The sequence below is a fragment of the Podarcis liolepis genome (assembly GCF_965112155.1).
Source record: "Podarcis liolepis genome assembly, chromosome: 18".
In the NCBI taxonomy this organism is placed as follows: Eukaryota; Metazoa; Chordata; class Lepidosauria; order Squamata; family Lacertidae; genus Podarcis; species Podarcis liolepis.
Window position 1 is genome coordinate 12,278,774 of NC_139572.1, and position 23,840 is coordinate 12,302,613.

The 23,840-nt window shown below is 54.2% G+C and overlaps 1 protein-coding gene across 1 annotated transcript; it reads left to right on the forward strand.

Annotated features, from left to right (window-relative positions):
• Positions 1–1,449: 1,449 nt before the first annotated feature.
• On the forward strand, positions 1,450–23,033 carry TMPRSS9 (transmembrane serine protease 9). The gene is made up of 19 exons (XM_083483637.1): positions 1,450–2,509; positions 9,533–9,690; positions 10,187–10,314; positions 11,201–11,268; positions 11,379–11,545; positions 12,358–12,399; positions 12,723–12,836; positions 13,667–13,838; positions 14,359–14,633; positions 15,916–16,052; positions 16,165–16,480; positions 16,577–16,748; positions 17,591–17,862; positions 19,367–19,503; positions 19,830–20,181; positions 20,520–20,636; positions 20,770–20,941; positions 21,483–21,748; positions 21,987–23,033. Exons 2-19 carry the CDS (start codon positions 9,540–9,542, stop codon positions 22,514–22,516), a joined length of 3,588 nt encoding a protein of 1,195 aa, XP_083339763.1. The 5' UTR covers positions 1,450–2,509; positions 9,533–9,539; the 3' UTR covers positions 22,517–23,033.
• Positions 23,034–23,840: the final 807 nt, after the last annotated feature.

Here is a 23,840-nt window from a genome sequence, read left to right on the forward strand (position 1 = left end):
TTAGTATGTCATTGTGCGTTGCCATTAGGGGTCGAACCCAGTCTCTCGCCCCTTTCTCAAGATGCCCAATTACGAAAGCAACTCGCGATTCCTCATCAGGGAACTCATCGAACTGCACATTAATGGCATATTGCATCTCTGTCCTAAAGGCATGGTAATCCTTGGGGTCCCCCCCAAATTTTTGCACCAATCCTGGTACCTTTCTGGGGAATTGAGTGGCTCTCCCCTTCTTGTCTGCATCCTGAGCCCTTCTCTCCTCCAGCCTCGCCGTCTGCAGCGCCAGTTGGACCTCCAACGCTCGGTATCTATCTTCCAAGCTTGGACCAGCTCCAGCCCCCGCTCCTCCGGTTCCGGTTGGTTCGCTCATGATGCTTTCTCTTGCACAGGCAGCGTACAGAGACTGTCGGACTGCTGTTAGGGATTGATTAGCTGCTTGTGCGTAAAAACGTGCTCCCTCAGAGTTTGTGCGACCCCACAAACCTCCGTGTGTGACGGAGCTCCTCAGACATGTCTGCTCTAGTCACTAGTAGAGTCCGACAGTGGCTGTCTGCGGAAGCGTTTCCAGCAAAGGAGCTCCTTAACGGAAACGCGTCTCCTGGACTCACGGCGTGACAGTTTCCGGCGAGGTGTGGGTCTCCCTATGGGAGACTCAGATACCTCCCCACTGTTCTCGCTGGAAGCTTCCCTGAGCCCTCCCTCCTGCTCGCATTCCCTCAGAGACCCACTCCTCCCCCTGCTGGTCCCTGCTTCAGCTGTTGAGTCTCTTTCTTCCTCCCTGAGTCCCTCCACCACCTGATGCTCCGATGGCAGTTCCCTGACACCTGAGTTCATTCTGTGCTTTAGCTTTTCTGACTTTGTGTCTACACGTGCTGGCTATTTGTTTGAATTCCTCTTTGGTGGTTTCCCCCCTTTTCCATTTTTTGTACACATCCTTTTTAAATCTTAACTCAGTTAAAAGTTCTTTAGATAGCCACCCTGGCTTCTTTAGGCACCTTCCATGTTTCCATCTCATTGGTATTGCCTGAAGTTGTGCTTTTACTATCTCCCTCTTAACAAACTCTCAGCCATCATGAACTCCCTTTCCTTTTAGTATTACTTTCCATGGGATCTCACCCAGCACTTTCCTAAGTTTTATGAAGTCGGCTTTCCTAAAGTCAAGAAATTGAGTCCTAGTATGCTTGGCTGCTCCTTTCCGCTGTATAGTAAACTTCAGAAGAGCATGATCACTCGCGCCTAATGATCCTTCCACTTCTACCCCACTAACCAGGTCATCAACATTGGTTAGGACCAGATCTAAAATGGCTGTTGCTTCTCCCACTTTCTGGACAATGAAGTTGTCTGCAAGGCCAGTGAGGAATCTGTTTGACCTTATGCTCTTGGCTGAGTTTGACATCCAACAAATATCCGGGTAATTGAAGTCCCCCATTACTACTATCTCCCTTCCTTTTGCATGCTCCTTCCCTTTGACCTTACTGCCTTGGGTGACCCTGCTGGGAGTATGAGACTCCTGACGGCTGCACTCACAAGGGTCCTAGGAACGTGCAAGCCCACTCCCCACGACAAGGTGATGATATAGTGAGTGAGTGGGTGCTGATACGAAGTGCAGGGCAGGGCAGCCCCCAGTCCACACATGATGCAGACAAAGACTTGAAGGGGTTTGGTTTTTTTGCAATCAAGTGGACTATAACTCTCCTGAAATAGAATTATAGGAGAGAAAGATTCTAGTCATCATGGTTCTGAACAAAGGACTGGTTGAAACAAGAACCTAGGATGCTGCCTTGGTCCAAGCCAGACCACAGGGTCCATCTAGCTCAGCATTGTCTATGCTGGTAAGATAGCTCAGTCAGTAGAGTGTAAGTCTCTTAATCTCAGGGTCATGGTTTCGAGCCCCATGTTGGGCAAAAGATTTCTGCATTGCAGGGGGATGGACTGGATGACCTTTGGTGCTCCTTTCCAACTCCACAGTTCTAGGATTCATTGACTGGCAGAGGCTCTCCAGGGTTTCCCAGCCTGACCTGGAGATGCCAGTGGGGACTGAAACTGGGACCTTCTGTAGTGGCTCCTACCCCGCCCAGCCCATCCTTTTGCAAACTCCATTCCTATCCCCAAAATGAAGCACTCAAGAATCTTCAGCTTTCCCTTGAGGGAAAACTGTCCCTCCATCCTCCTTGAGCATGGGAAATTCCATAATCAATGCTCAGGAGAACAAAGATGTTTTGGAAGCAGCAGCTGCAGCAGCCCCATGGACTTTGGGCTCTGCAGATGGCATCCCACATGGCCAGGCGCTGCCAGGGAAGGATCCTCACCTGGGGTCTGCTGCTGTGCTCCTTTCGGCCTGTACCTTTAAGCTCCCCCACCCACACCTTCCTCCCCCTCCCCCTCCTCCTCTCACCTTCCCTGCCCAACAAAACCTCCCCTCCAGAGCCAGAGACAGAGGGGAGCGGATGGAGCATGGCCGGTGGCTGCAGCCAGGTGAGCTCTGCTGAAACGACCGCCCTGGGCCAGGCAGGTGAGTCCCCGACCTGAGGGCACCCTGCCTCACTCCCTTAAAGACCACCCTTGGGTACTGTGGAGGCTCATGGGGTGGGGGGAGGGGCGGTGCGCCCAAGAGAGACAGAAATGTACGACAAGGACCTCTGGTTGATTTCCCCTTCGAGGAAAAGTTGCCACCTTGGGGGGCTTTTCAGCTGAAAGGAAAGGCGAGGAAGCAGAGGCAGGAGAGAAGTGCTTCAGAATCTGGTGGTTCTCAAACTTTTCTCTCTGGGCCACTTTCAGAATAACAATTTGCTTGCGCCACAGAAATTATTTCTGCTTAGTTTTGTTTTCCAGCGTATCAACTAGCAGTGCTTGATTTATAACCTAGAACGCAACTTCTTTATAACATGATCATGGCACATCCAGAAAGTAAAAAAAACAACCTGGCTACATAAGAACAGGAACCTTTCCCCAAATGTAGTTATAAACCAGCCTCTTACAGGTGTGCTTTAAGTGTGAATACAAACTCAGTGTGAGCTTCCTTTGGCTAGGCAATCTCACTTATATCAGGTCTAATTTGAGACTAGCAAGCTCTCCTCTTGTCAACACAAAGAAGCCTTTCTCATCTCTGACCTTGCATATTTGTCAGAATTGGAAATTCTTATTTCCAGCAATATGTTGCGGAGAACTGTGGAAGAATAGTCAATGCTTTTGACAAGAGGCATGGATCCTGTTTCTCTCTGTAGAGCCAAACAAAATTATTTTGATACCGTTGTACACAGAAAAGTTTCAGTGTTTCTTGGATTGGCCTGGAATCTTCCTGTCACACTTGCCATCCTCTCGTGCCACACCCTAGGAGAACCGCTGGCATGACACGATGCCTGGCATGGAGACTCAGGTCAGGCAAAAGGAAGTCTTTCTTCACACAACAATGGCCACCAACTTCTGGCACTCAGACAGATTCATGGGGCCTAAGGCTATTGGTGGCTACTAGCCAGGAGGACTCTAAGTGCCAAAGCCAGTGGAATCCCAGTTTCTGGAAATCGTAGCTGGGGGGAGAGTTACTGCTCTTGGGGGCTTCCCAGAAGAGGTAACTGGTTGGCCAGTGACTGTGAAAACGGTGCGGGAACAGAGGGGCCTCCTGTGGCCTGATCCAGCTGTTGGTGGTGCCTTCAGACGTTTCATCAGAAGCCAGGAATTGTTTCCGTTGCCTTAGAAGGATCTCGCCTTCCCAAAAGCTTGAAGGATGGTTGCAAGAGAGAACAGTGGGTGGATCGTCAGACTCTACTGTTCTTGATGGCAAATCAGGAAACTAACATTTTGAGACAGAAAGACGGTGCTTTGCTCCAGTCCAGGACAGTTTCCAAAAGGGCAGCCAAGCTAGTCAGCCTCATTGCAAAACAATGTTTGTTTGCTGGTTGACTTTATATCCAGCTCTTCCTGCCAAGACCCACCACTTAAAAACAAAAACCTTCCTGAATGTCACAATGTTCTAAAAGTTCAAAATATCCTTCCATCTATTCTTGCAAGCCACACATGGGGTTTTTTGCTGCGCTCAGGCCTTGCTTGGGGGCTTCTTCCCCTTGGAGGGCACCGGGTGGCCACTGTGTGTAAAAATAGGGTGCTGGAGCAGCCGACTCCACTTTGGGGCTGATCCAACTGCTTGCTGCTTCTGCAGGGCTCTCCTGACATCTTTGTGACCCTGACTCTGGACTCATCTTGGACCAGAGCTATTACCTTACCTAGTAGGGTAAAGTCCATCAAGGTAATGGACTCAGTACCTGAAGGGTCAGGAAGAAGCCCCTGGACGTGGGGGAAGAATCTGAGCACAGATCAGGGTCCACAAAACTTGCTGTGCTGATGCAAAAACAGCTGAGCCATATAGCTGGCCAGGAGGAATTTTAGCAAGGGGAGGCAAAAGGCCAGAGTTGGGGTATGACTGTAGATTATGAATTGGGACAGGGGATCCCACCTGGTGGGGATGCATGCAGGCACACTCATTTGCACGTTAAACTACTAGCGACCCCCTTATCTTTTTTTTCAACATGGAAAGCTGCCAGGCCCCTGGGCTATGAGGCTCAATATTGCCCACACAGGCTGGCAGCAGCAGCTCTTCAGGGCGGGTCTCTACCAACCTTTCCTAGAGCTGCTGTGGCAGAGAGCCAGTGTGGTGTAGTGGTTAAGAGCGGTAGTCAGGTAATCTGGGAAACCGGGTTCGTGTCTCCGCTCCTCCACATGCAGCTGCTGGGTGACCTTGGGCCAGTCACACTTCTTTGAAGTCTCTCAGCCCCACTCACCTCACAGAGTGTTTGTTGTGGGGGAGGAAGGGAAAGGAGAATGTGAGCCGCTTTGAGACTCCTGAAGGGGAGTGAAAGGCGGGATATCAAATCCAAACTCTTCTGCTGCTGACGATCAAAGCTCAACTATTATAGCCCTTGCTGTCCTTTGACGGCAAATCTGCTGGACAGATTCTTCAATGACAAGAGTTGGCTCAGTTGGTAGAGCATTAAACTCTTAATCTCAGGGTTGTGGGTTTGATCCCCACATTGAGCAATTACTGTTGGTATTAATAATACCCTGCCTATCTGGCTGGGTTTCCTCAGCCACTCTGGGTGGCTCCCAACAGAATATATATAAAAGCAACAAAGCATTAAACATGAAAAGCTTCCCTAAACAAGGCTGCCTTCATATGTCTTCTAAAAGTCAGATAGTTGTTTATTTCCTTGACAGCTGATGGGAGGGCATTCCACAGGGCGGGTGTCACCACTGAGAAGGCCCCCTGCCTGGTTCCCTGTAGCTTCATTTCTCGCAGGGAGGGAACTGCCAGAAGGCCCTCAGAGCTGGGCTGAAGATGCTCCTTCAGGTATACTGGGCGGAGACAAAAGATTATTGCCTTGCAGAGGATTGGACTACATGGCCCTTGGGAACTCCTTCTAGGGGTTGGTCCCTCCCACTCTGCAGAGGTTAGATCTCTGTGCAAGGAAGTGGGGGGCACTGTGGCTGAAATGGTCTGAGTGCAGAGACACCTCCCATGCCTCCTGGCAGTGGCAAGTTGGTTTTCATGAAGGGATTCTTTGCTGCCCAAAGGGCTTTCCAAACCCAGGAGGGCCATGGCTGTTTGGCAGTCAGTGCAGGGAGCGTACGCCAAGAAGTGCCTCCAGCGCCCCTTGCAGGGGCGTCGCCAGCCCCACCTGGCAGATCTGGAAGATGGAGGCAAAAGCAAGAGTGGGGCTGCCCACTCCGGCCCTCTGGCCAGCATTCACATGCCAAGCAGTCTGCTCTGGCCGAAACTGCCGCTTCTCACAAAGCAGAAACCACAAAGGCTTTGTTCTCTGGGGAGATCCCTGGCAGGGCTGGGCAGAGAAATCAGAGAGGCCTTTCTTCTGGCACTGATGGAGCTAAACCTGGGGGTGACCAAGAGGCCTGCACACAGAGAGGGCTGTTTCACTACCAGAGTTCCAGGCGGCGCCCAGGGATCCTCTGTGCTTACTCTGCAGGTGCCAGAGGATGTTTGAGTGCTTCCATTTGCCTGCCCTCCCAGACCCTCCAAGTGCCCCTATTTTCCAGGGACATCCCAGATATACAGACGCCGTCCTGGTTTCTGATTTGATCCTGGGATATCCCGCTTTTCCTTAGGATGTCCCTATTTTCAACAGAGAAATGTTGGAGGGTAGATTAGTTATGTGAGCCCTGAGCCAAGGAGATAATACAACCTTTAGAAAACATTTGAAGGCAGCCCTGTCTAGAGATGTTTTTTAAATGTTTAATGTCTTATTATGTTTTTATATATGTTGAAAGCCGCTCGGTGTGGCTGGGGCAGCCCAGTCGGATAGGCGGGTATTGTTGCTGTTGTTATGGAATAGGATGTCCCTAATAAGAATAAGAATAAATAATAATTTATTACTTATACCCCGCCCATCTGTCTGGGTTTCCCCAGCAACTCTGGGCGGCTCCCTACAGTATATTAAAAACACAACAAAACATTAAAAATCTCCCTAAACAGGGCTGCCTTCAGATGTTTCATTGGAGGCTATGCCCTCCCAGCCTTCCCCAAGTTTCCGCTGGGGGCTCTGATTCCTTCTGATCCCCCCCCCCATCTCACATTGGGTCCCTCCCTTTAGATGCAGGAAGCTGTGGGTGAGGAGGGTCCGCTTTCCAAATTTCCAACAGCTCCTCAATCTCACACTCAAGAAAAGGCCATTCTCCTCGTAGTGTTAAACTCTGGAACTCTCTCCCACAGGAGACAAGGATGGCACCAATCTGGCTGTCTTTAAAAGAGGAACTGGACAAGTTCATGGAGGAGGAGAGGGCTCTGGGGGGCTCCTGAGTGCCCGTTGCTGGAAACCGCAGGAGGGGAGAGTTGCTCTTGTGCTTGGCTCCTGCTTGCAGATTTCCCTTTGGGCACCTGGTCAGCCACTGTGAGAACAGGATACTGGGCTAGACAGGCCCCCTTTGGCCTGATCCAGCAAGCTTGTCATGTGTTGGAGGCAGGGGTGCCAACTTGAGTAAAATATTGTGGAGACCCAGGTAAGCCCCCCCCCCACATGATGCAGTGTGTGCACACCATCTGAGTAGGAACGCCCGTCCACTTTGTGGGGGCTCAGCTCCCTGAAATACTCTATTGTGGGGCCTGAAGCCCCCACAGCCCCTAGGAGTTGGAGGCTCTCCCAAGGATTAGTCCCCAACTGCAGTTGTCTGTTTGTGTCATTTAGTTGAAAGCACCCCCCCCCATGGAATCCCAGTATCTTCCCAGAAGTAGAAACCTTTCCCCAACCCTTTCACAATGAAAGTGCAGGATAACAACCCCACAGTTTCCGAAGAAGGGAATTCTTCTCAGCCCCAAGTAACTGCTGCAGCAGCAGCCAATGATCAGGACGGCTTTCGTTCCATTTCTCCTTTGCTTTCCACAAGAAATGGCTCAAGGAGAATTGTTCCTCGGCTGCCTTGTCAGGGGCCCCAATCCCAAGGCTCCCCATCCCCAGGCGGCACCTGCAGATTTTCCCAGGGACAAGAGAAGGGCTGAACCGAAGGGCTGAGCACCAAGCGGCTCATTGAGATGCAACCAGGTCAGCACCGCATCTTCTGATATTGAGTCAGAATCTCCTTCCTTGTAACTTGAAGCCAATAGTTCAGGTCCTCCCTTCCAGAGCAGCAGAAAACAAACTTGCTCCCTCTTCCATGGAACAGCCCTTTAGATATTTGAAGATTGCTCTCCTATCTCCTCTCAGACCCCTCTACGCTAAACATACCCAACTCCTCCAACCATTCCTCATCAGGCTTGGTTTCCAGATCCTTGATCATCTTGGTCGCCCTCCTGTGCACACCTTCCCGGTTGTCAACATCCTTCTTAGATTGTGGTGCCCAGAACTGGACACAGGACTGACCAAGGTGTGGTCTGACCAAGGCAGAATAGAGCGGCACCATGACTTCCCTTGATCTGGACACTACAGTGCTACCTTGGGTTACATATGCTTCAGGTTACAGACTCCACTAACCCAGAAATAGTGCTTCAGGTTAAAAACTTTGCTTCAGAATGAGAACAGAAACTGCTCTGGCGGCGCGGCAGCAGCAGGAGGCCCTGTTAGCTAAAGTGGTGCTTCAGGTTAAGAACAGTTTCAGGTTATGCGCTCCCTCGCCCAGCTTGTTCGGAGTTTTGGGCTGGGTTGCCATCAGTATGCTGATGACACCCAACTCTATCTGTTGATGGATGGCCATCCTGACTCGGCCCCAGACACACTGACCAGATGTTTGGAAGCTGTGGCTGGATGGTTACGTGGGAGCCGGTTGAAGCTAAATCCTTCGAAGACAGAGGTCCTGTGGCTAGGACGGGGCGATATGGGATTGGGGGGGGGCAACTCCCATCTCTTGCGGGGGCACAATTAGTGCCAGCACCGTCCGTTAAGAGTTTGGGTGTAATCTTCGACACCTCCCTTTCCATGGAGGCGCAGATTGCAGCTATAACAAAGGCGCCATTTTTCCATCTCCGCCAAGCTAAGCAGTTGGCTCCTTACCTCTCTCGCCCTGACCTAGCCACTGTGATCCACGCGACGGTCACCTCCAGACTGGATTATTGTAACTCGCTCTATGTGGGGCTGCCCTTGAGACTGACCCAGAAACTCCAGCGGGTGCAGAATGCTGCAGCGAGACTCCTTACGAGGTCTTCACTGCGAGATCACATTCACCTGGTGCTATACCAGCTGCACTGGCTCCCGGTGGAGTACAGGATCAGGTTTAAGGTGCTGGTTTTGACCTTTAAAGCCCTATACGGCCTAGGACCCTCGTACCTACGGGACTGCCTCTCCTGGTATGCCCCACAGAGAAACTTACGGTCTTCAAATAAAAACATCTTGAAGGTCCCAGGCCACAGAGAAGTTAGGCTGGCCTCAACTAGAGCCAGGGCTTTTTCGGCTGTGGCTCCGATCTGGTGGAACACTCTGTCACAAGAGACCAGGGCCCTGTGGGACTTGACATCTTTCCGCAGGGCCTGCAAGACAGAGCTGTTCCACCAGGCCTTTGGTTAGGGCACAGCCTGACTCCCTCGGCAATCTTCGCGGAGCTCTGCCCAATGGTTGCCAGTGGCCTGAATTAATTAATTTTATAATGAATGATTTTAGAGTGTTGTTTATGCTATACTTTTATACTGTTTTATTGTTGCTAGCTGCCCTGAGCCCGGCTTCGGCTGGGGAGGGCGGGATATAAATAAAATTTATTATTATTATTATTATAAGTACAGACCTCCGGAATGAATAAAGTACTTAACCCGAGGTACCACTGTATTCTGCGTATGCAGCCTAGAGTAATGTTAGGGCTTTTTTTTGCTGCTGCATCACCCTGTGGACTCGTGTGGTCCACTTTAGACCCCAGGATCCTTTCCACATGTCTTACTGGCATGTGTCCAAAACGGGAAGGGGAAGGTGGACCTAAGTGGGAGGGACACAGTGTCTAACCAAATCTTCCAGAAATCTGAATACTTGAAATTTGAAAGGGTCAAGAATCCCTTGCCAAAGCCATTTTAGCCCGTTTTCTTCCCCCAATGTAGAACTTCTGAAGTCTGCAGGACAAGCATGGAGCCGCCAGTAGTCCCTGCTGGGAAACCAGTGCTGGGGGGAGAGAAGTGCCGCCCTGTTGCTGGGGGAGACAGCACCCGCTGCAGGCTGACCCTGGCCTCCATCCTCCTGGTTGCCATCACGGCCAGCTGTGGTGGGATCCTGATGGGTGAGTCCATCCATGCGGAAATTTGATTCATTTCTCAAACTTGCCTTACTTTCTTAAATTTGTGTACCCTGCTTCCCTTCTTTGTCAGGCGTTTACACCTGAATTCATTGCAATATCTCATTAGCATTACGGTCATACCTCGCGTTACAGATGCTTCAGGTTGCATTTTTTCGGGTTATGGATGCGCTGAAACCCGGAAGTACTGGAGCGGGTTACTTCCGGGTTTTGGCAGTCGCACATGCGCAGAAGCGCCGAATCACAACCTGCACGTGTGCAGACCCTGCGGGTTGTGAATGCTGTGGGTTGCAAACTTGCCTCCAGCATGGATCGCAACCCAAGTGTCCACTGTACTTCATTCATTTTGTAATGTTTATGTGCTGCTTGGCAGCCTGTCCAACAGGTGCAGATTGGGGTGCTTCTGTCCTGGCTTCTGCCCTCCCCCCCTTAACGCTGGTGCTTTTACACCAACCCACCCTGTGCCTCTTCCTCTCTGCAGCCTTCCTGGTGAAGCAGGAGTTCCTGGCAGATCACCTGGTGGAGCTGCAGGGCCTCCGTTATGAGAGCAGCCTGCAGTGCCCGAGCTCCAACTATCGCCGCACCTTGACCCCCGTCCTGGAGAGGCTGGTGAGGGCAGAGAGAAGAGCCCCTGTGGGGCGTGGGTGGGTGGGTGGTTCTGCAGATGAATCCTCCCCCATAAGCACTGGAGGAGCTGGGGGTTTGGGGTGGCCATGGCAGGCTTTGATTTCTGATCCCTTCAAGGCAGGAACAATACTGGATTTAGGGGGCTGCAGGCGAGGCAACACAAAATTGAAAACATCAATCACTGATAAGATCCATGTGGGGGCGCCAAATTTTGGCCTTGCACAGGGCGCCATATCACCACTTTTTCCTGCTGGGGGTGCAGGGGGGAGGTTCGCTGACAGGGGGGAGCCAGCTGTAAATCACACTTAGCAAGCTGGAGTTCATGCTCTCTTAGCAAAAACAGAAGTGTCAGGCCTAATGAACACAGCAGCTCACCTCTGGTAGGTCTTGCTCCCATGAAGCGGTTGCTGAGGCTAAAGGTCCCCATCTCCCCACATCTATCTAAGCCTCCTCCACCCCAGGGTTTCCCCCAAGCAATCAGAGACTGTACCTGCATGCAGCCAACCTCTCCCCTGCCCTCTTCATGCCTCTTCTTGTTCTGGGAGAACAGCGCGGAGGAGAGCTTGTTGGCACAGGAGTGGGAGACCCCCCCTGACTTCCCAGCCAGACTCCTCCCTGCCTCTTGGCCTCCTTCCTCTCCTGTTTCAGCTTCTGCCTCCGATTCTGGACTCCTCTCTGCCACAGACTCTCCCCGCTCACAAAGCCCTGTTACCTCTTCCTCGTCTTCTCCCTCTTCTACCTCGTCCCCCCAGGCTCTGGGCCTTCTTTCTTGGGGGTTCCCCCAGCTGGTTCCTCCCACCATTCCTCTGCGTTCAACCAGTTCATGACAGTCACCCATTTGCCCCCCCCCTTTTCTGTCCCGTCTCAGTTTAAAAGCAGCTTTCAGAACTCAGCCCTGGAAGGGACCTGTGACAGGTGCTCCGTCCTGCAATACAGGTAGGCTAAGCCATGGAGTGTGTCCTGCCCTGCCCCGCCCTGCCCTGGTGCTGCAGGTGAGGGGAAGCAGCCTGGCCCCCACCTCCTGCGCTTGTGTCTCCACTTGGCAGGAAGGGCAATGCCAGCATCCTCGTCCACTTCCGCCTATGGTTCTCCTCGCAGCCGCTCAGCCCAGACGCAGAAGAGCAGGCGCTGGAGAGGGGACTGGCAGCTGCGCTGGGCAATGGAGGAATCGCCCTGCCCTCCTATGGCACCATCTGGGCAGCCTCTCTCACAGGTAGCATGGCATCATCCCTCGCCCATCATCCAGGGGTAGGGAGGGCAGGCATGCAGGTGGCCTCGCCTTCTTCTCATCACCCCCCTGTGAGGTAGGCTAGGATGCAAGCAAGATCAGTCCCTGCCTGAGTGCAGAAATTCAGATAGGGGCCTCCTACTCCTCCTGCCAGTCACTGCAACCTTCTCACCCTGGGGGCGAGATGGCAGCTTTTGCATCTCAGCAAGGAAGGTGAGGGGAGAGCTGAGGCTTCCTCATTGGATGGTAGCCAAAAGGTTTGGCCTTGCTGGACCAGAGGGAACTTAGAAAATCTTTGCACTCTGTGTAGGGGGAGCCGTGGCAATGAATGCGGGGGCTTTGTCCACACCCTCCCACACCCACACCCACCCCTGTCCTCATCATGATATTGTTAAATATTTGTATACTGCCCTATACTTGTTGATCTCAGGGCAGTGCACAAGATAAAGTTACAATATAAAAACACAGAATACATGATAAAAGTAAAAACCAAGAAAACCCAATAATCTCCCCTTAAGCACAAGTTGTCCCCCAAAGGAACCCAGGAACTACAGTTTGCCTCTCATGGAGGTACAACCCCAGCCCCCTTAAATTACAGCTCCCAGGATTTGGGGGGGGGGGCAGGGAGCCATGTACTCTAAGGGTCAGGCATGGGTCCAGAGCCCTGTGGGTTCAAGAGACTTGCTGGGGATTTCAGGAGAGGAGGGGTCCCAGTTCTGGGCCGGAGTGGCCTCCATGGGGAGCATGTGGGCTTTTGGAGACCAGCCCCCATTCTTCACCCCCCCTCTCTCACACAGGGCTGAGCAGCGACTCCCCTTCAGGAACAGGACTGAAATCAGGTAGGCTTCTTTTAACATTTTGTGAGCTCAGGACGTGGCTGGAGAGCAAAACAGTTTTATTCTCTGCAAAGCCATGGGGGAGGGGGAGGAAGGGGCTATCTATGGCTTCTGGCCATGCTGGCTCTGCGGGAAGCAGACGGCCAGTTGCTGGGCATCTTAAGCAGGCAAGAGAAAAGGCTGTTCTGCTCAGGACCTGCGTGGGGATTCCCATGGCAAGGCGAGGTCCAGCTTCCACAGGGCTCCCCCAAGGACCTTGGCCCTCCCCAAAGAGCAGCTGCCTCGGGGGAAAGAGCCTGGGACCCATCCTGCTACCACCCTTGCAGGCACCTGCCCAGGGACAGCCTTCACCTGCCACAGCGGCCAGTGTGTGCCACGTGAGAACGTGGAGTGCGATGACCGGAGTGACTGCCTGGACGGCTCCGATGAGGCAGAGTGCGGTGGGTGCTAGTCTTCTCCTTCCTCCTTTGCCCCTCCTTTTTCTAGGGGTGCTGGGACATTCCCTCCAGGGATGGTCTCCCCTGGGTCTCTCTCTTCATTCCATATCCTGGCGGGGATTTCCCCCACGAGGTTTCAAGGGTGAAGCAAAGGGGCCTCTTTGGTGGTTGCATTAAACCAGGGGTCAGCAAGGTTTACCTTGCCTGGGCCAGATTGGTCCTGCAGAGATCCCTCTGTGGGCTGGATCGTGCGCGTGCATGAGCACATGCACCCACAATTTTCGGCGTCTGCACATGCGCAGATGCAATTTTTGGCACCGTGGAAGTGAGTCCCTGCACCGTGCTGCGCCAGTTTAGCGCAGCATGTGAGCGGGCAGGTTGTGGACCTGTCAAACGACCTCTGCAGGCTGCTTCTGGCCAATGGGCCTTAGGTTGCTGACCCCTGCATTAAACAATTAAATGTGCAAAAAGGAAGGCGTTAAGATGAACACTGGAAGTGGCAGGTGGGAGCTGCCATCTCAGAAACGGACTCCCCCTCCAGGAGAATGCTTCTTACTGCCTGCTGCTGGCACCTCCTTGTATCAATGAACATAAGAACAGCCCTTTGAAAGCCGTCCAAGCTGGTGGCCGTAGTCCATAGTTTCACCAAGTGAAGGATTTTCTTTCTCTGGGTTCTGAATCCCTCTGCTTACTGCTGCCACCTGGGGACAGATAATTGTACCTGCAGCCTCTTTTTAACCATTCTGCTGCCACCTGGTGGCATGTTGGAGTTGCTGCAGACCATTTCTACCCCTGAGTGGGGACTGTTGACCACCCCCCCTTGTCTCTTGCAGATTGTGGGTCTCGGCCGGCCATGCAGGCAGCCAACCGGATTGTCGGGGGGTCGGAGGCCACTCGGGGGGAGTTCCCCTGGCAAGTCAGCCTGCGGGAGAACAATGAGCACTTCTGTGGGGCCACAATCCTGGCTGCCAAGTGGCTGGTGTCTGCAGCACACTGCTTCAATGAGTAAGCCCGGCCGGACCCATTTCCTTGCTTCTCCCACAAGAGACTGAGTGCACCATGCCTTGCTGGGTTGTGGCAAGTGGGCAGCTCTCTGGTGCTGAGAACCTTGCAGGGTTAGGGAAAGAGACTGGAGGTGGGTGGGTGGCACATGGGGCAGGTGCTGGGTCTCAGGCCTTTGGTGTGTCAGGGGCTCACCCTGCATGCAAAGACAGACTCTGATGGACAGAGCAGATGAGACCGAGTGTGGGTTCAGCAGCCAAGAAGGCAGGTTCTGCCTGTGCCGGTGAGGGAAGTGTGGCTATTCAAACAATCACATTATTAACAAGTCATGGTGCTTTTAATAAACACATTCCAGATATATTTGTATTTATCCACACAGTATCTGCAAGAGCTGCCATCTCCTATCCATTGTTCAAAGTGGCCCATGTCAAAATCTCCCCATTGAATCAATATCAGTCTATTGGCAGACGGAAGGGTGCAAGGAGTCCATTGATGTGCCCTGAAGCTCTCCTGCTGCCAACAGGTTCCAGGATCCGGGCACCTGGACGGCCCATGCAGGCACCGTCTGGCTGAGCGGCAGCGAGAGCAGTGCAGTGAAGACTGGTGTGAGCCACATCCTCAAGCACCCCTCCTATGACACAGACACGGCCGACTATGATGTGGCGCTGCTGGCGCTCTCTGAGCCTTTGCCCTTCGGCAAGTACGTCCAGCCCGCCTGCCTGCCGGCCTCCAGCCATATCTTCCCCTCTGGCAAGAAGTGCTCCATCTCCGGCTGGGGTTACCTCAAGGAGGACTTTTGTAAGCACAACCTTTAGCGAGGCAAAAGTGGAAGAAGGAGTGGGGGTCACGGCTCGGCCGAGCCTACCTCCCAGGGCTCCTGTGGAGATGGGGGTGGTGTGGCTCAGGCAGGGCTACTACAGGGGGCAAAAGGGGCTGAGCTCTCCACTGAATTGGGCAACTGTCCCCCTGAGGGATCCATCTGAGGAGGAGCTCTCCTTGGCTTCACAGTCAGCATTGTACGGTGGGTAGTTTTGCCACAGTCAGGGAGGTAAAGGTGAGTCTTGGTGTGGTTGAGCACTCCAGCCTCAGTTGTTCCCTCAGTGTGCTGCTCCCTACTGGGGGGCAGGTGGGGACCTTAAGGTTGCTTTTCTGCACAAAGGTTGAGGTTGCTGCTGCTCCACCTCCTTCCCCACCTCCTCTTCCCTCTCGTTGCCCCTGGCCAGCTTCACCCAAAGGAACATTGTTTGGGGCAGGAGGAACTGAGCACCCCCATTTTCTCTGTTAATCCTGAGATACCAGCCAACCCTTAGCACAGATTTGGTTTGATTTAAGATTGTTCTTCTGCTTTCCCAGCAAGAAATGTGGAGCTCGCAATAGCAGCAGCATTTTAAAAAGCGAGTGAACAGACATTGCAATTACTATAAGGGAAAGCACAGCAACATTTTGAAAGGAGCAGCAGCAACAAGTTCATCAGAAGAATTACACACAGGTCCAGTTATCCAAACTCCTTCAGACAAAAAAAGCAGAAAAATCCTTGTCCAAACGTGACAAATTCATACCAAAACCTCACTATACAAGCTGTGGATTCAAATATCCAAACAGCCAGAGCTGCATTTTGTACTTCAAGGAAACAAGCAGCCTTAAAGAATCCTGACTTCTTTTGTTTTGCTTGTCCACAGCAGCCATTCCATCAGAAAACATGGTGTGGATTTGAAGAGAGCATTTCCTGCTTCCTTGTTTGCCTTTTGCAAAGTTTCAGGATTTTCTCCTGGGTTTTCTAATAATTTTGGGGTCAAAATTAGAAATGAACCCATAGGAAATGATGAAAATCATTGCCTTGTTATGCAAACGCAGACCTAGCAAATGATTTCATGAGAATGCTTTGCATTCTGATAGTGGGACCTGTGTGGAATGCAATTCAACAACCCCATGGCCATTCAGTTCAGTGCCTGCCCCTCAGCTGCCCTGCCCTGGAGAGCTCAGGGTGCATGGAACTGGCAGGAGGAGTCCCTGTCAGGATGTGTCCACCTGAATTGCCCTCAGGCCTTGCCACTGGGCTCCACCTTCCCTCTCTCCTCAGTGGTGAAGCCAGAGCTGCTGCAGAAGGCCGTGGTGGAGCTGTTGGACCAGACACTATGCGCCAGCCTGTACAGCAACGCCCTCACCGACCGGATGCTGTGTGCTGGCTACCTGGAGGGCAAGGTCGACTCCTGCCAGGTATGGCCAGAAGCAGCCTCTGAGAGAGGGCGTGTCTGGCTGCAGCGCGAGCTCCGGGAGGAGGCCTCTGGCATGCCACAGTGCCCTTCTTCTCTCCTCTTCTCACCTACAGGGGGATTCTGGGGGCCCACTGGTCTGTGAGGAGCCCTCAGGCCGCTTCTTCCTGGCTGGAATCGTCAGCTGGGGCATTGGCTGTGCGGAGGCCAAGCGCCCAGGGGTCTATGCCCGGGTCACCAGGCTGCGGAACTGGATCCACGACACCATGGCCACATTCACGGCCCCACCAGGCCTCCCCCACCCCTCGATGGCCTCCACCACCCTCCTGCCTCTGGCGTCCACCAAGGGCACCACCACCACCACTGGCAAACCCCTACCCAGCCCCACCACGGCCGGGGGCAGGCCAGCTGCCACGGTACCACGGCCCCAAGGTAGAAAGCCCCCTGCCCTGCACAGGGCCCAACTGGACTCCTCCTGGGGCTTGGGGCACAGCCGTCGCAAGCTCACCCATCTTTTTCTTTGTGCAGAGTGTGGCCGCCGGCCCGGCTTCTCCAAGCCCATCAAGATTGTGGGGGGCCTGGATGCCTCTCGCGGGGAGGTCCCCTGGCAGGTCAGCCTGAAGGAGGGGCTGCACCACTTCTGTGGGGCCACCATCATCGGGGAACGGTGGCTCCTTTCAGCTGCCCACTGCTTCAACCAGTAAGTAGGGAGAAAGGTGGTTGCCTCAGGTCCAAATTGTAGAGTTCGACGGGGACCCCCAGGAGCCACCCAGGCCAACCCCCTGCAATGTAGGAACTGCAGCTAAAGAATCCCAGACAACACTAAGGTTGCAGGTTTGATCCCCGTTTGGGACAGTTGCCTCTTCCTACATTGCAGGGGGTTGGCATAGAGGAGCAGGGTCCCTTCCAGCTCTACAGTTCTGGGATTCCATGCCTGCCCACTCTCTGCTTAAAAGGAGGAAGAAGGGTGCCCCACTTTCCAATCAGCACTCTCCACTCTCCGAAATTGGGAAATGGATCCTGGGAACTTCTGCAAATGGGGACTCAGGTGCTGTAATGGTTGTAGCTTAGTGTGGCACCTTAAGGGCAATTGATGTCACCAATCCACACTATCAGTTGGCACTGGGGGACACCAAACCACCCATTGCCCCAGAACCAGGAGAAATTCCACCCACAGCAAGAGGGTCCTGGGTTGGGCGGAGGAGGCTTAGTGGGCAATTTCCAATTGCTTGAAAGCTGTGGGGACTTTCAGTCTTGGCAACTGATTTTCATGCAGTGAGACCACTGGGATCCTGCTCAGCCAAGTCTGTGGAGGTTGTGTTTTTGCAAAGAAAGAGTTCTCTCCAACTTTGAACTGGCTGATTACTGACTGACAGGCTGTTGTCACTCAGGAGGAGTGGAAGGAGCTGGATGGGGGGGAGAGCCCTTTGTGGGCATGGTGACCCCCAGAGATGAGCCCCCCCCATTCACCCACCTGCCCCTGGCCTGGCCGCCACTAATGGTCTGTCTGCGCCTGTGTCTCGTTTCTGCCCGTGCTGGTAGCACCAAGGTGGAGTACCTGACAGCCTTTGCAGGCACCACCTGGCTGTCGGCGGCAGACAGCAGCTCTGTGAAGGTGAGCGTAAGGCAGGTGGTGCTGCACCCGTCCTACAACCCGGCCCTGCTGGACTTCGACGTGGCCGTCCTGGAGCTGGAGCGCCCCCTCCCCTTCGGCAAGGTCATCCAGCCCATCTGCCTCCCTCTGGCCGTCCACAAGTTCCCCGTGGGCAGGAAGTGCATGATCTCCGGCTGGGGGAGCCTCCAGGAAGGCAATGGTAAGCACTTCCCCCTCCCCCTTGCAGGCAACGCAGGAGCCAAGGAGGCAGGCCGTTGGATCCATCTAGCTCCCTGCAGTCTACACTGACTGGTAGCAGCAGTTTCAAGCAGGGAGCCTTTTCCAAACCCCGCTTGGAGATGCTGCAGAGGACAAATAGCTCAGAGGGTGGAGCATGAGACTCTGAATCTCAGGTTCATGGGTTTGAGCCGCATATTGGGCAAAAGATTCCTGCATTGCACAGAATTGCACTAGATGACCCTCAGGGTCCCTTCCTTCCACGACTGAACCTTTCTGCATGCAAATCAGGCTGCTGAGCTAGTAGGGAAGGGATATTCCAGAACGTTCAGCTTTAAAAACAACACACACACTTTTGTATGTGAAAATAAAAAAATTCCTTCCAGTAGCACCTTAAAGACCAACTAAGTTAGTTCTTGGTATGAGCTTTCGTGTGCATGCACACGTCTTCAGATACACCAAAGAATAAACAGACATAAATCCGACATCAAGAATCACAAAACAGAGAAACCAGTAGGAGAACACTTCAATCTCCCAGGACATTCTATACAAGATCTCAAAGTAGCTGTTTTACTACAAAGGAATTTCAGAAATAGTCTGGAAAGAGAAGCTGCTGAATTGCAACTCATTACCAAACTTAAAACCATGGAGAGACCTGGTCTGAACAGAGACATTGGATTCTTATCTCATTATACATGACTAGCCATTTTTCACCTTCTCACCCCTTGCCTTTTCCTGTAAGACCTATTGCAGTCGTTAAGAGTTGTCAACAGGCTCATCTCAGCTATCTGCCAATCACCCATTCCCACCACCCTTCTGAGTAATACCCCTCCCCACCCTCTCACTATATAGAAGGATCTGGCAACTTCTGTTTCAGTGTATCTGAAGACGTGTGCATGCACACGAAAGCTCATACCAAGAACTAACTTAGTTGGTCTTTAAGGTGCTACTGGAAGGAATTTTTTTATTTTGACTATGGCAGACCAACACGGCTACCTATCTGTAACTGGAACTTTTGTATGTGGATCCTCCATGTGCAGGAGCAGTCTACCCGGGCTGTTTCACAGAATTGTAGAGTTGGAAGAGGTTCTGAGGCATGCCACTAGTCCAGCCCTTGCAATGCAGGAATCTCAACTCAAGCATCCCTGACAGATCCCTGCTCAAAAACCTCCACCGCCCTCCAAGGGAGTCTGTTCCACCATCAAATGGCTCATGTCTTCAAAAAGTTCTTCCTAATGTTTAGTCAGAATTGCCTTCCCTGCAAGCTGAACCTGTCAGTTCGAGTCCTGCCCCTCAGAGCTGCAGAAAACAAGCTGGCTCCACCTTCCATGCGGCAGCCCTTCAGATATTTGAAGATGGCCACCCCCATATTTCTTTCCTCTTCCTTTCATGGGTGTCCTGGAAACTTCCCTCCAGGAGCTACTGGACACTGCTCTGCCCCCTGGCCTGACCTTCGCTCCTCCCCTCTGCCCTCCCCCTCCCTGCAGCCTCCAAGCCAGAGAACCTCCAGAGAGCCTCTGTGGGAATAATTGACCAGAAAACCTGCAATGTCCTCTACAACTTCTCCCTGACAGAGCAGATGATCTGTGCTGGGTTCCTGGACGGGAAGGTTGACTCCTGTCAGGTGAGGGTGACTGAGGGTGGCCAGCCTGGGAGGCCCCATTCCCACTCAGCTTCCAAAGTGCACCTGATCACAGAGCTGGGCGCTCATTGGAAGGCCCCTGTTTTGAAGTGTAATGTCCCCCCTGCAGAGCGGGCCACTCTGGTTAAAAGGACCTTCTTTGGGGGCCCCAGGGCTCTTTTCCAGACACACTAGGGGCCACTTTGCCTCTGGGAGTTGGTGAGGGCGGAGTTGAGAAGAGACCCCTGTGAGACTCCAGAGGAAGCGTCTCCTGTCTGGGAAGCTTTGTTAGCCCTTGCTGAGCTGGTTGCTCCCATCTCTCCCCGCAGGGCGACTCGGGGGGAGCCCTGGCCTGTGAGGAGACGCCAGGCGTGTTCTACCTGGCGGGGCTGGTCAGTTGGGGGGTCGGCTGTGCGCAGGCCAGGAGACCCGGTGTCTACGCCCGCATCACCAAGCTCAAGGCCTGGATCCTGGAAACTATCTCACCATGCCCCAGCACCACAACCAAGGCCGCGACCACATCCAGCACCACAACCAAGGCCACAACCAGTGGCGGCGCCTCCTCCTCCTCCTCCCCCAGCCTGCCTTTGGCTAGTCAAAGGACCACCCAGGCCAGCCTCAGGGTCACCCCCAGCACAGCCAGGCCACCAACCAACACCCCGAGAGCCACCCAGTTCGCAGGTAAATGGTGGGGGCACGAATGGGCAGAGGCTGAGCGTATAAATAATAAATTATTGTGATTATTAGCAGGGTGCCAGGTGAAGGCTGATGCCCTCAGGAGCCTGCCCTCCAAGGCAGGGGGTGCAGGACACTGCAGGGGTCATCTTTCTTGCTGTGAGACTAAACATGGCCGCTGCCCCACTGGGAAGCCTCTCCTTTAGGCTGGGCCTGTCACTGTGCCCAGCCCTTTTGTGGCCCACACAGCTGTGCCCAGCGAGCTGGGGGACCCCTGTGCAGGCCAAGAGGGTGGAGGGTCTCAGCTCCCCCATTAACTTGCTCCCCACCCTTCCTGCCCCCAGCTGTGCCCTGCACCCCATCCACCTTCAAGTGCTCTGGCAAAGTCTGCATTGGGAAAGCGAACCCCGAATGTGACGGCGTCATGGACTGCAGCAACGGCAGGGACGAGGCCAACTGCAGTAAGTGATCTCCCCTCTCCCCTAGTCCACATTTAGCTCTGCTCACCCCCAACCAGACGGTGTGGGGGGCAAGCAACGTGGTGGGGGCTCACAAGGGTGTCCTCTCAGCCTGCTTCTCTTCCCACCCACCTAGACTGTGGCTCAACCTCAGCTTTGGCCTTCAGCAAGATCGTGGGGGGCAGTGGCGCAGCACGAGGGGAGTGGCCGTGGCAAGCGAGCCTGTGGCTGTGGAGGAAGGAGCACAAATGTGGGGCGGTGGTGGTGGCTGACCGCTGGCTTCTCTCGGCTGCCCACTGCTTTGATGTGTGAGTTGGGGGGCTGGGATGAGCGCTGGGGGTGGGGAGAGGTGGAATATGAGTCAGGGGGGAAGGGGGTCTTTCTGCAGCCATTGCTCCCCTGCTCCAGGAACAAGCTCCTTGCTGGTGAAGAAGAGGACCCCATCCTCTGTGCCTCCCTAAGCCAGCAATGTTTTCATAGCACAGGAGGGCACTGCCAGACCTCCCTCCCTTTGGATCCCAGGCATCCCCTTTCCTGTGAGCCCCCAACCAAGGCCAGTCCACTCAAGAGGTGAGATGAGGCAACTGCCTCAGGTAGCAGGATCCACTGGGGCAGCAGGTGCAGTCTCCAAGGGATGCACCAAGGTGAAGGGGAGGGCTGCTGGTCTCCTCCCACCCTTGTTCCTGATGTAGATCTTGACTCCTGGCTGGGAAGTGGAGGGAGCCACTGGGTGGTTCTCCTCAGGCGCCAAAATGTCTTGGGCCAGCCCTGCCCCCCTTTCCCTGGAGATTGGGGAGACGGGGCAGGCCTTGGGCTGGCCAAGGGTCCCAGGTGCACCGTCCTTCTCAGCTACAGCGACCCCAAGATGTGGGTGGCCGTCCTGGGGACACCCTTCCTGAGCGGCCTGGACGGGCGGGTGGAGAAGGTGTTCCAGATCCACAAGCACCCCTTCTACAACATCTACACACTGGATTACGATGTGGCGCTGCTGGAGCTGGCCTCCCCGCTGAGCTTCACCAGCACCGTCAAGCCTATCTGCCTGCCAGACCACGCCCACCTCTTTGGCCAGAGCGCCCGCTGCGTCATCACCGGCTGGGGCTCCACCAAGGAGGGAGGTAGGAAGGAACCTCTTCCCGGCTGGGTGGGGGAGCGCCCCAAAGAGGCAGCTCTGGCCCTCGGACCACTCCGGCTTCCCTCAAAACCCAGGCAGCCAAGCAACCTCGGATCAGCTGGCTGGCTCTATGGGGTGCCCACAGGCAAAGGGCAGGATTGGGCCCTGGGCCTTCCTTGCTGTGAGTCTCCTGCCTCCTCTCGCTGCCTGGAAGCCCAATTCCACTCTGCCCTCCCCCGCAGGGCTGATGGCGAGGCAGCTGCAGAAGGCGGCCGTCAACCTCATCGCGGAGCAGGACTGCCGCCGCTTCTACCCTGTCCAGATCAGCAGCCGGATGGTCTGCGCCGGGTTCCTGCAGGGGTCCGTTGACAGCTGCTCTGTGAGTCTTGGGCGCCCCTCCCGGAGGGCTCACACCACCTCCCCCTCAGCCCTGGCTGCACCAGGTGGGATGGGAGGGAAGCCCACAGCTGGCCAGAAATGGCTGGAGCTGGGGGTGCTTGTGAGAGGGGAGGAGGGAGAGAAGGCCGTTTGCAGGGCCTGGGGGGTCCCTTTGCCCCAGAGCCCCGTCCCCGCTCCTAAGGACACTCAGTGCCTTCTCCCTCCTCTGCAGGGTGATGCTGGCGGCCCCCTGGCCTGCAAAGAGGCTTCGGGAAGGTGGTTCCTGGCGGGCATCACCAGCTGGGGCTACGGCTGCGCCCGCCCTTACTTCCCGGGGGTCTACGCCCGAGTGACAGCCGTGCGGGGCTGGATTGCGCAGAACCTCAAGGCGTGACTCAGGGAAGAGGCAGGGAAGTGGGGCCTGGCTTGGGAGATGGAAAAGCAACTCTCCTTTGGAAGACCCTATGCCTTTAACCAACAGAAGCACTTTTAGAACATGTTTTCTCTGAATAAAGAGGCTCGCCTGCCTCACTTGGACTTCACAAAAAGGGCAGGATGAAGTTCCCCCTTCCTCTCCTGGCCTGTCCACTCTATCACCCCATGATCTCTGGCCATGACCCTTGTGGAAGGAGGGCAGGGGACACCGAGCCGCCTCTTGGGAACTCAGGCCAAAGGACGGATGGACAGACAGGGATCCTTGCCTCAGGAAGAAAGCGTTTCCCTTGGACAGTCTGGCCAGAGACACTGCCTCGACTTCCCTTCCCGCTGTAGCTTGGCCCGGGGGGGGGGGGGGCTCTGCCTTGTGCTGAAGGGCTGGATGTGGGGTGGCCTCAAGCCTTCTCTGTGCAAAGTGAGCAAGAGAAGCGCTTGGAGGCCAGAGCAACGGACAATTAAACAAACCCCTTTGTGGAGTTTGGTGTGTGCTGGGGATTTTGTGCTACGCAAACAAAGATTCTTTCTCCCAGCTACCCTTAAAAACAAAGCCAGCCCCAAAATCTGCAGAAACGGGGTGGGAATGTCTCCCTTGCTATCCAGAGACCACACCCCCTCCCCACTTTCACAAAAAGCAGCACGAGGCCTTGGGCTCAACTGGAAGAGGTTCCCTGGGCATCCACCTAAATGCTCCCCTGTGCAAGAGGGGAAAGGTCCCTTCTTGTAGAAATGTCAGGGAGAAGCGGCCAAGCGTCTGTTTTCTTTCTCAGCACAGTTTGGTTCAGGCCTGCCCTATCTCCTGCCCCCAACCTAACTTTGTTCATTCCCCGTGCACCACCGGCTCCGAGTTCTGCAGGATCCAGCAGGGTGATGCCTGCATCCCTTCATCTGGCTTGGTCTGGGGGCAAGGGCACCTTGCCCACTACACAAGCCCTGGGGGTGACTCAGCCAAGCAGTGAGCGGTGCCCCTGTAAGCCCTCCCTGTCATGGCACTGTGCCCGGGCGTGGGGCTGACTAGGACCCAGTTATCCTAAAGCAGGGGTGCCCAAACTTTTTTCAAAGAGGGCCAGATTTGATTACGTGAACATGAGTGAGGGCAGACCAAAATTGTTGAGTTTTTTTAGGGTTGCAGTTGTTGACCCCAAAGTTGTTGAACTTTTTGGGAATTGAAGTTGTTGAGCTTTTTTTAGAATTTGACCCCAAGAAATAAACTGCCACTGGGTCCCCAAAATGGACTTTAATTAGAAGCAGCCCATGTTGAGTCAGGGGCACACCTGCAATTGGCG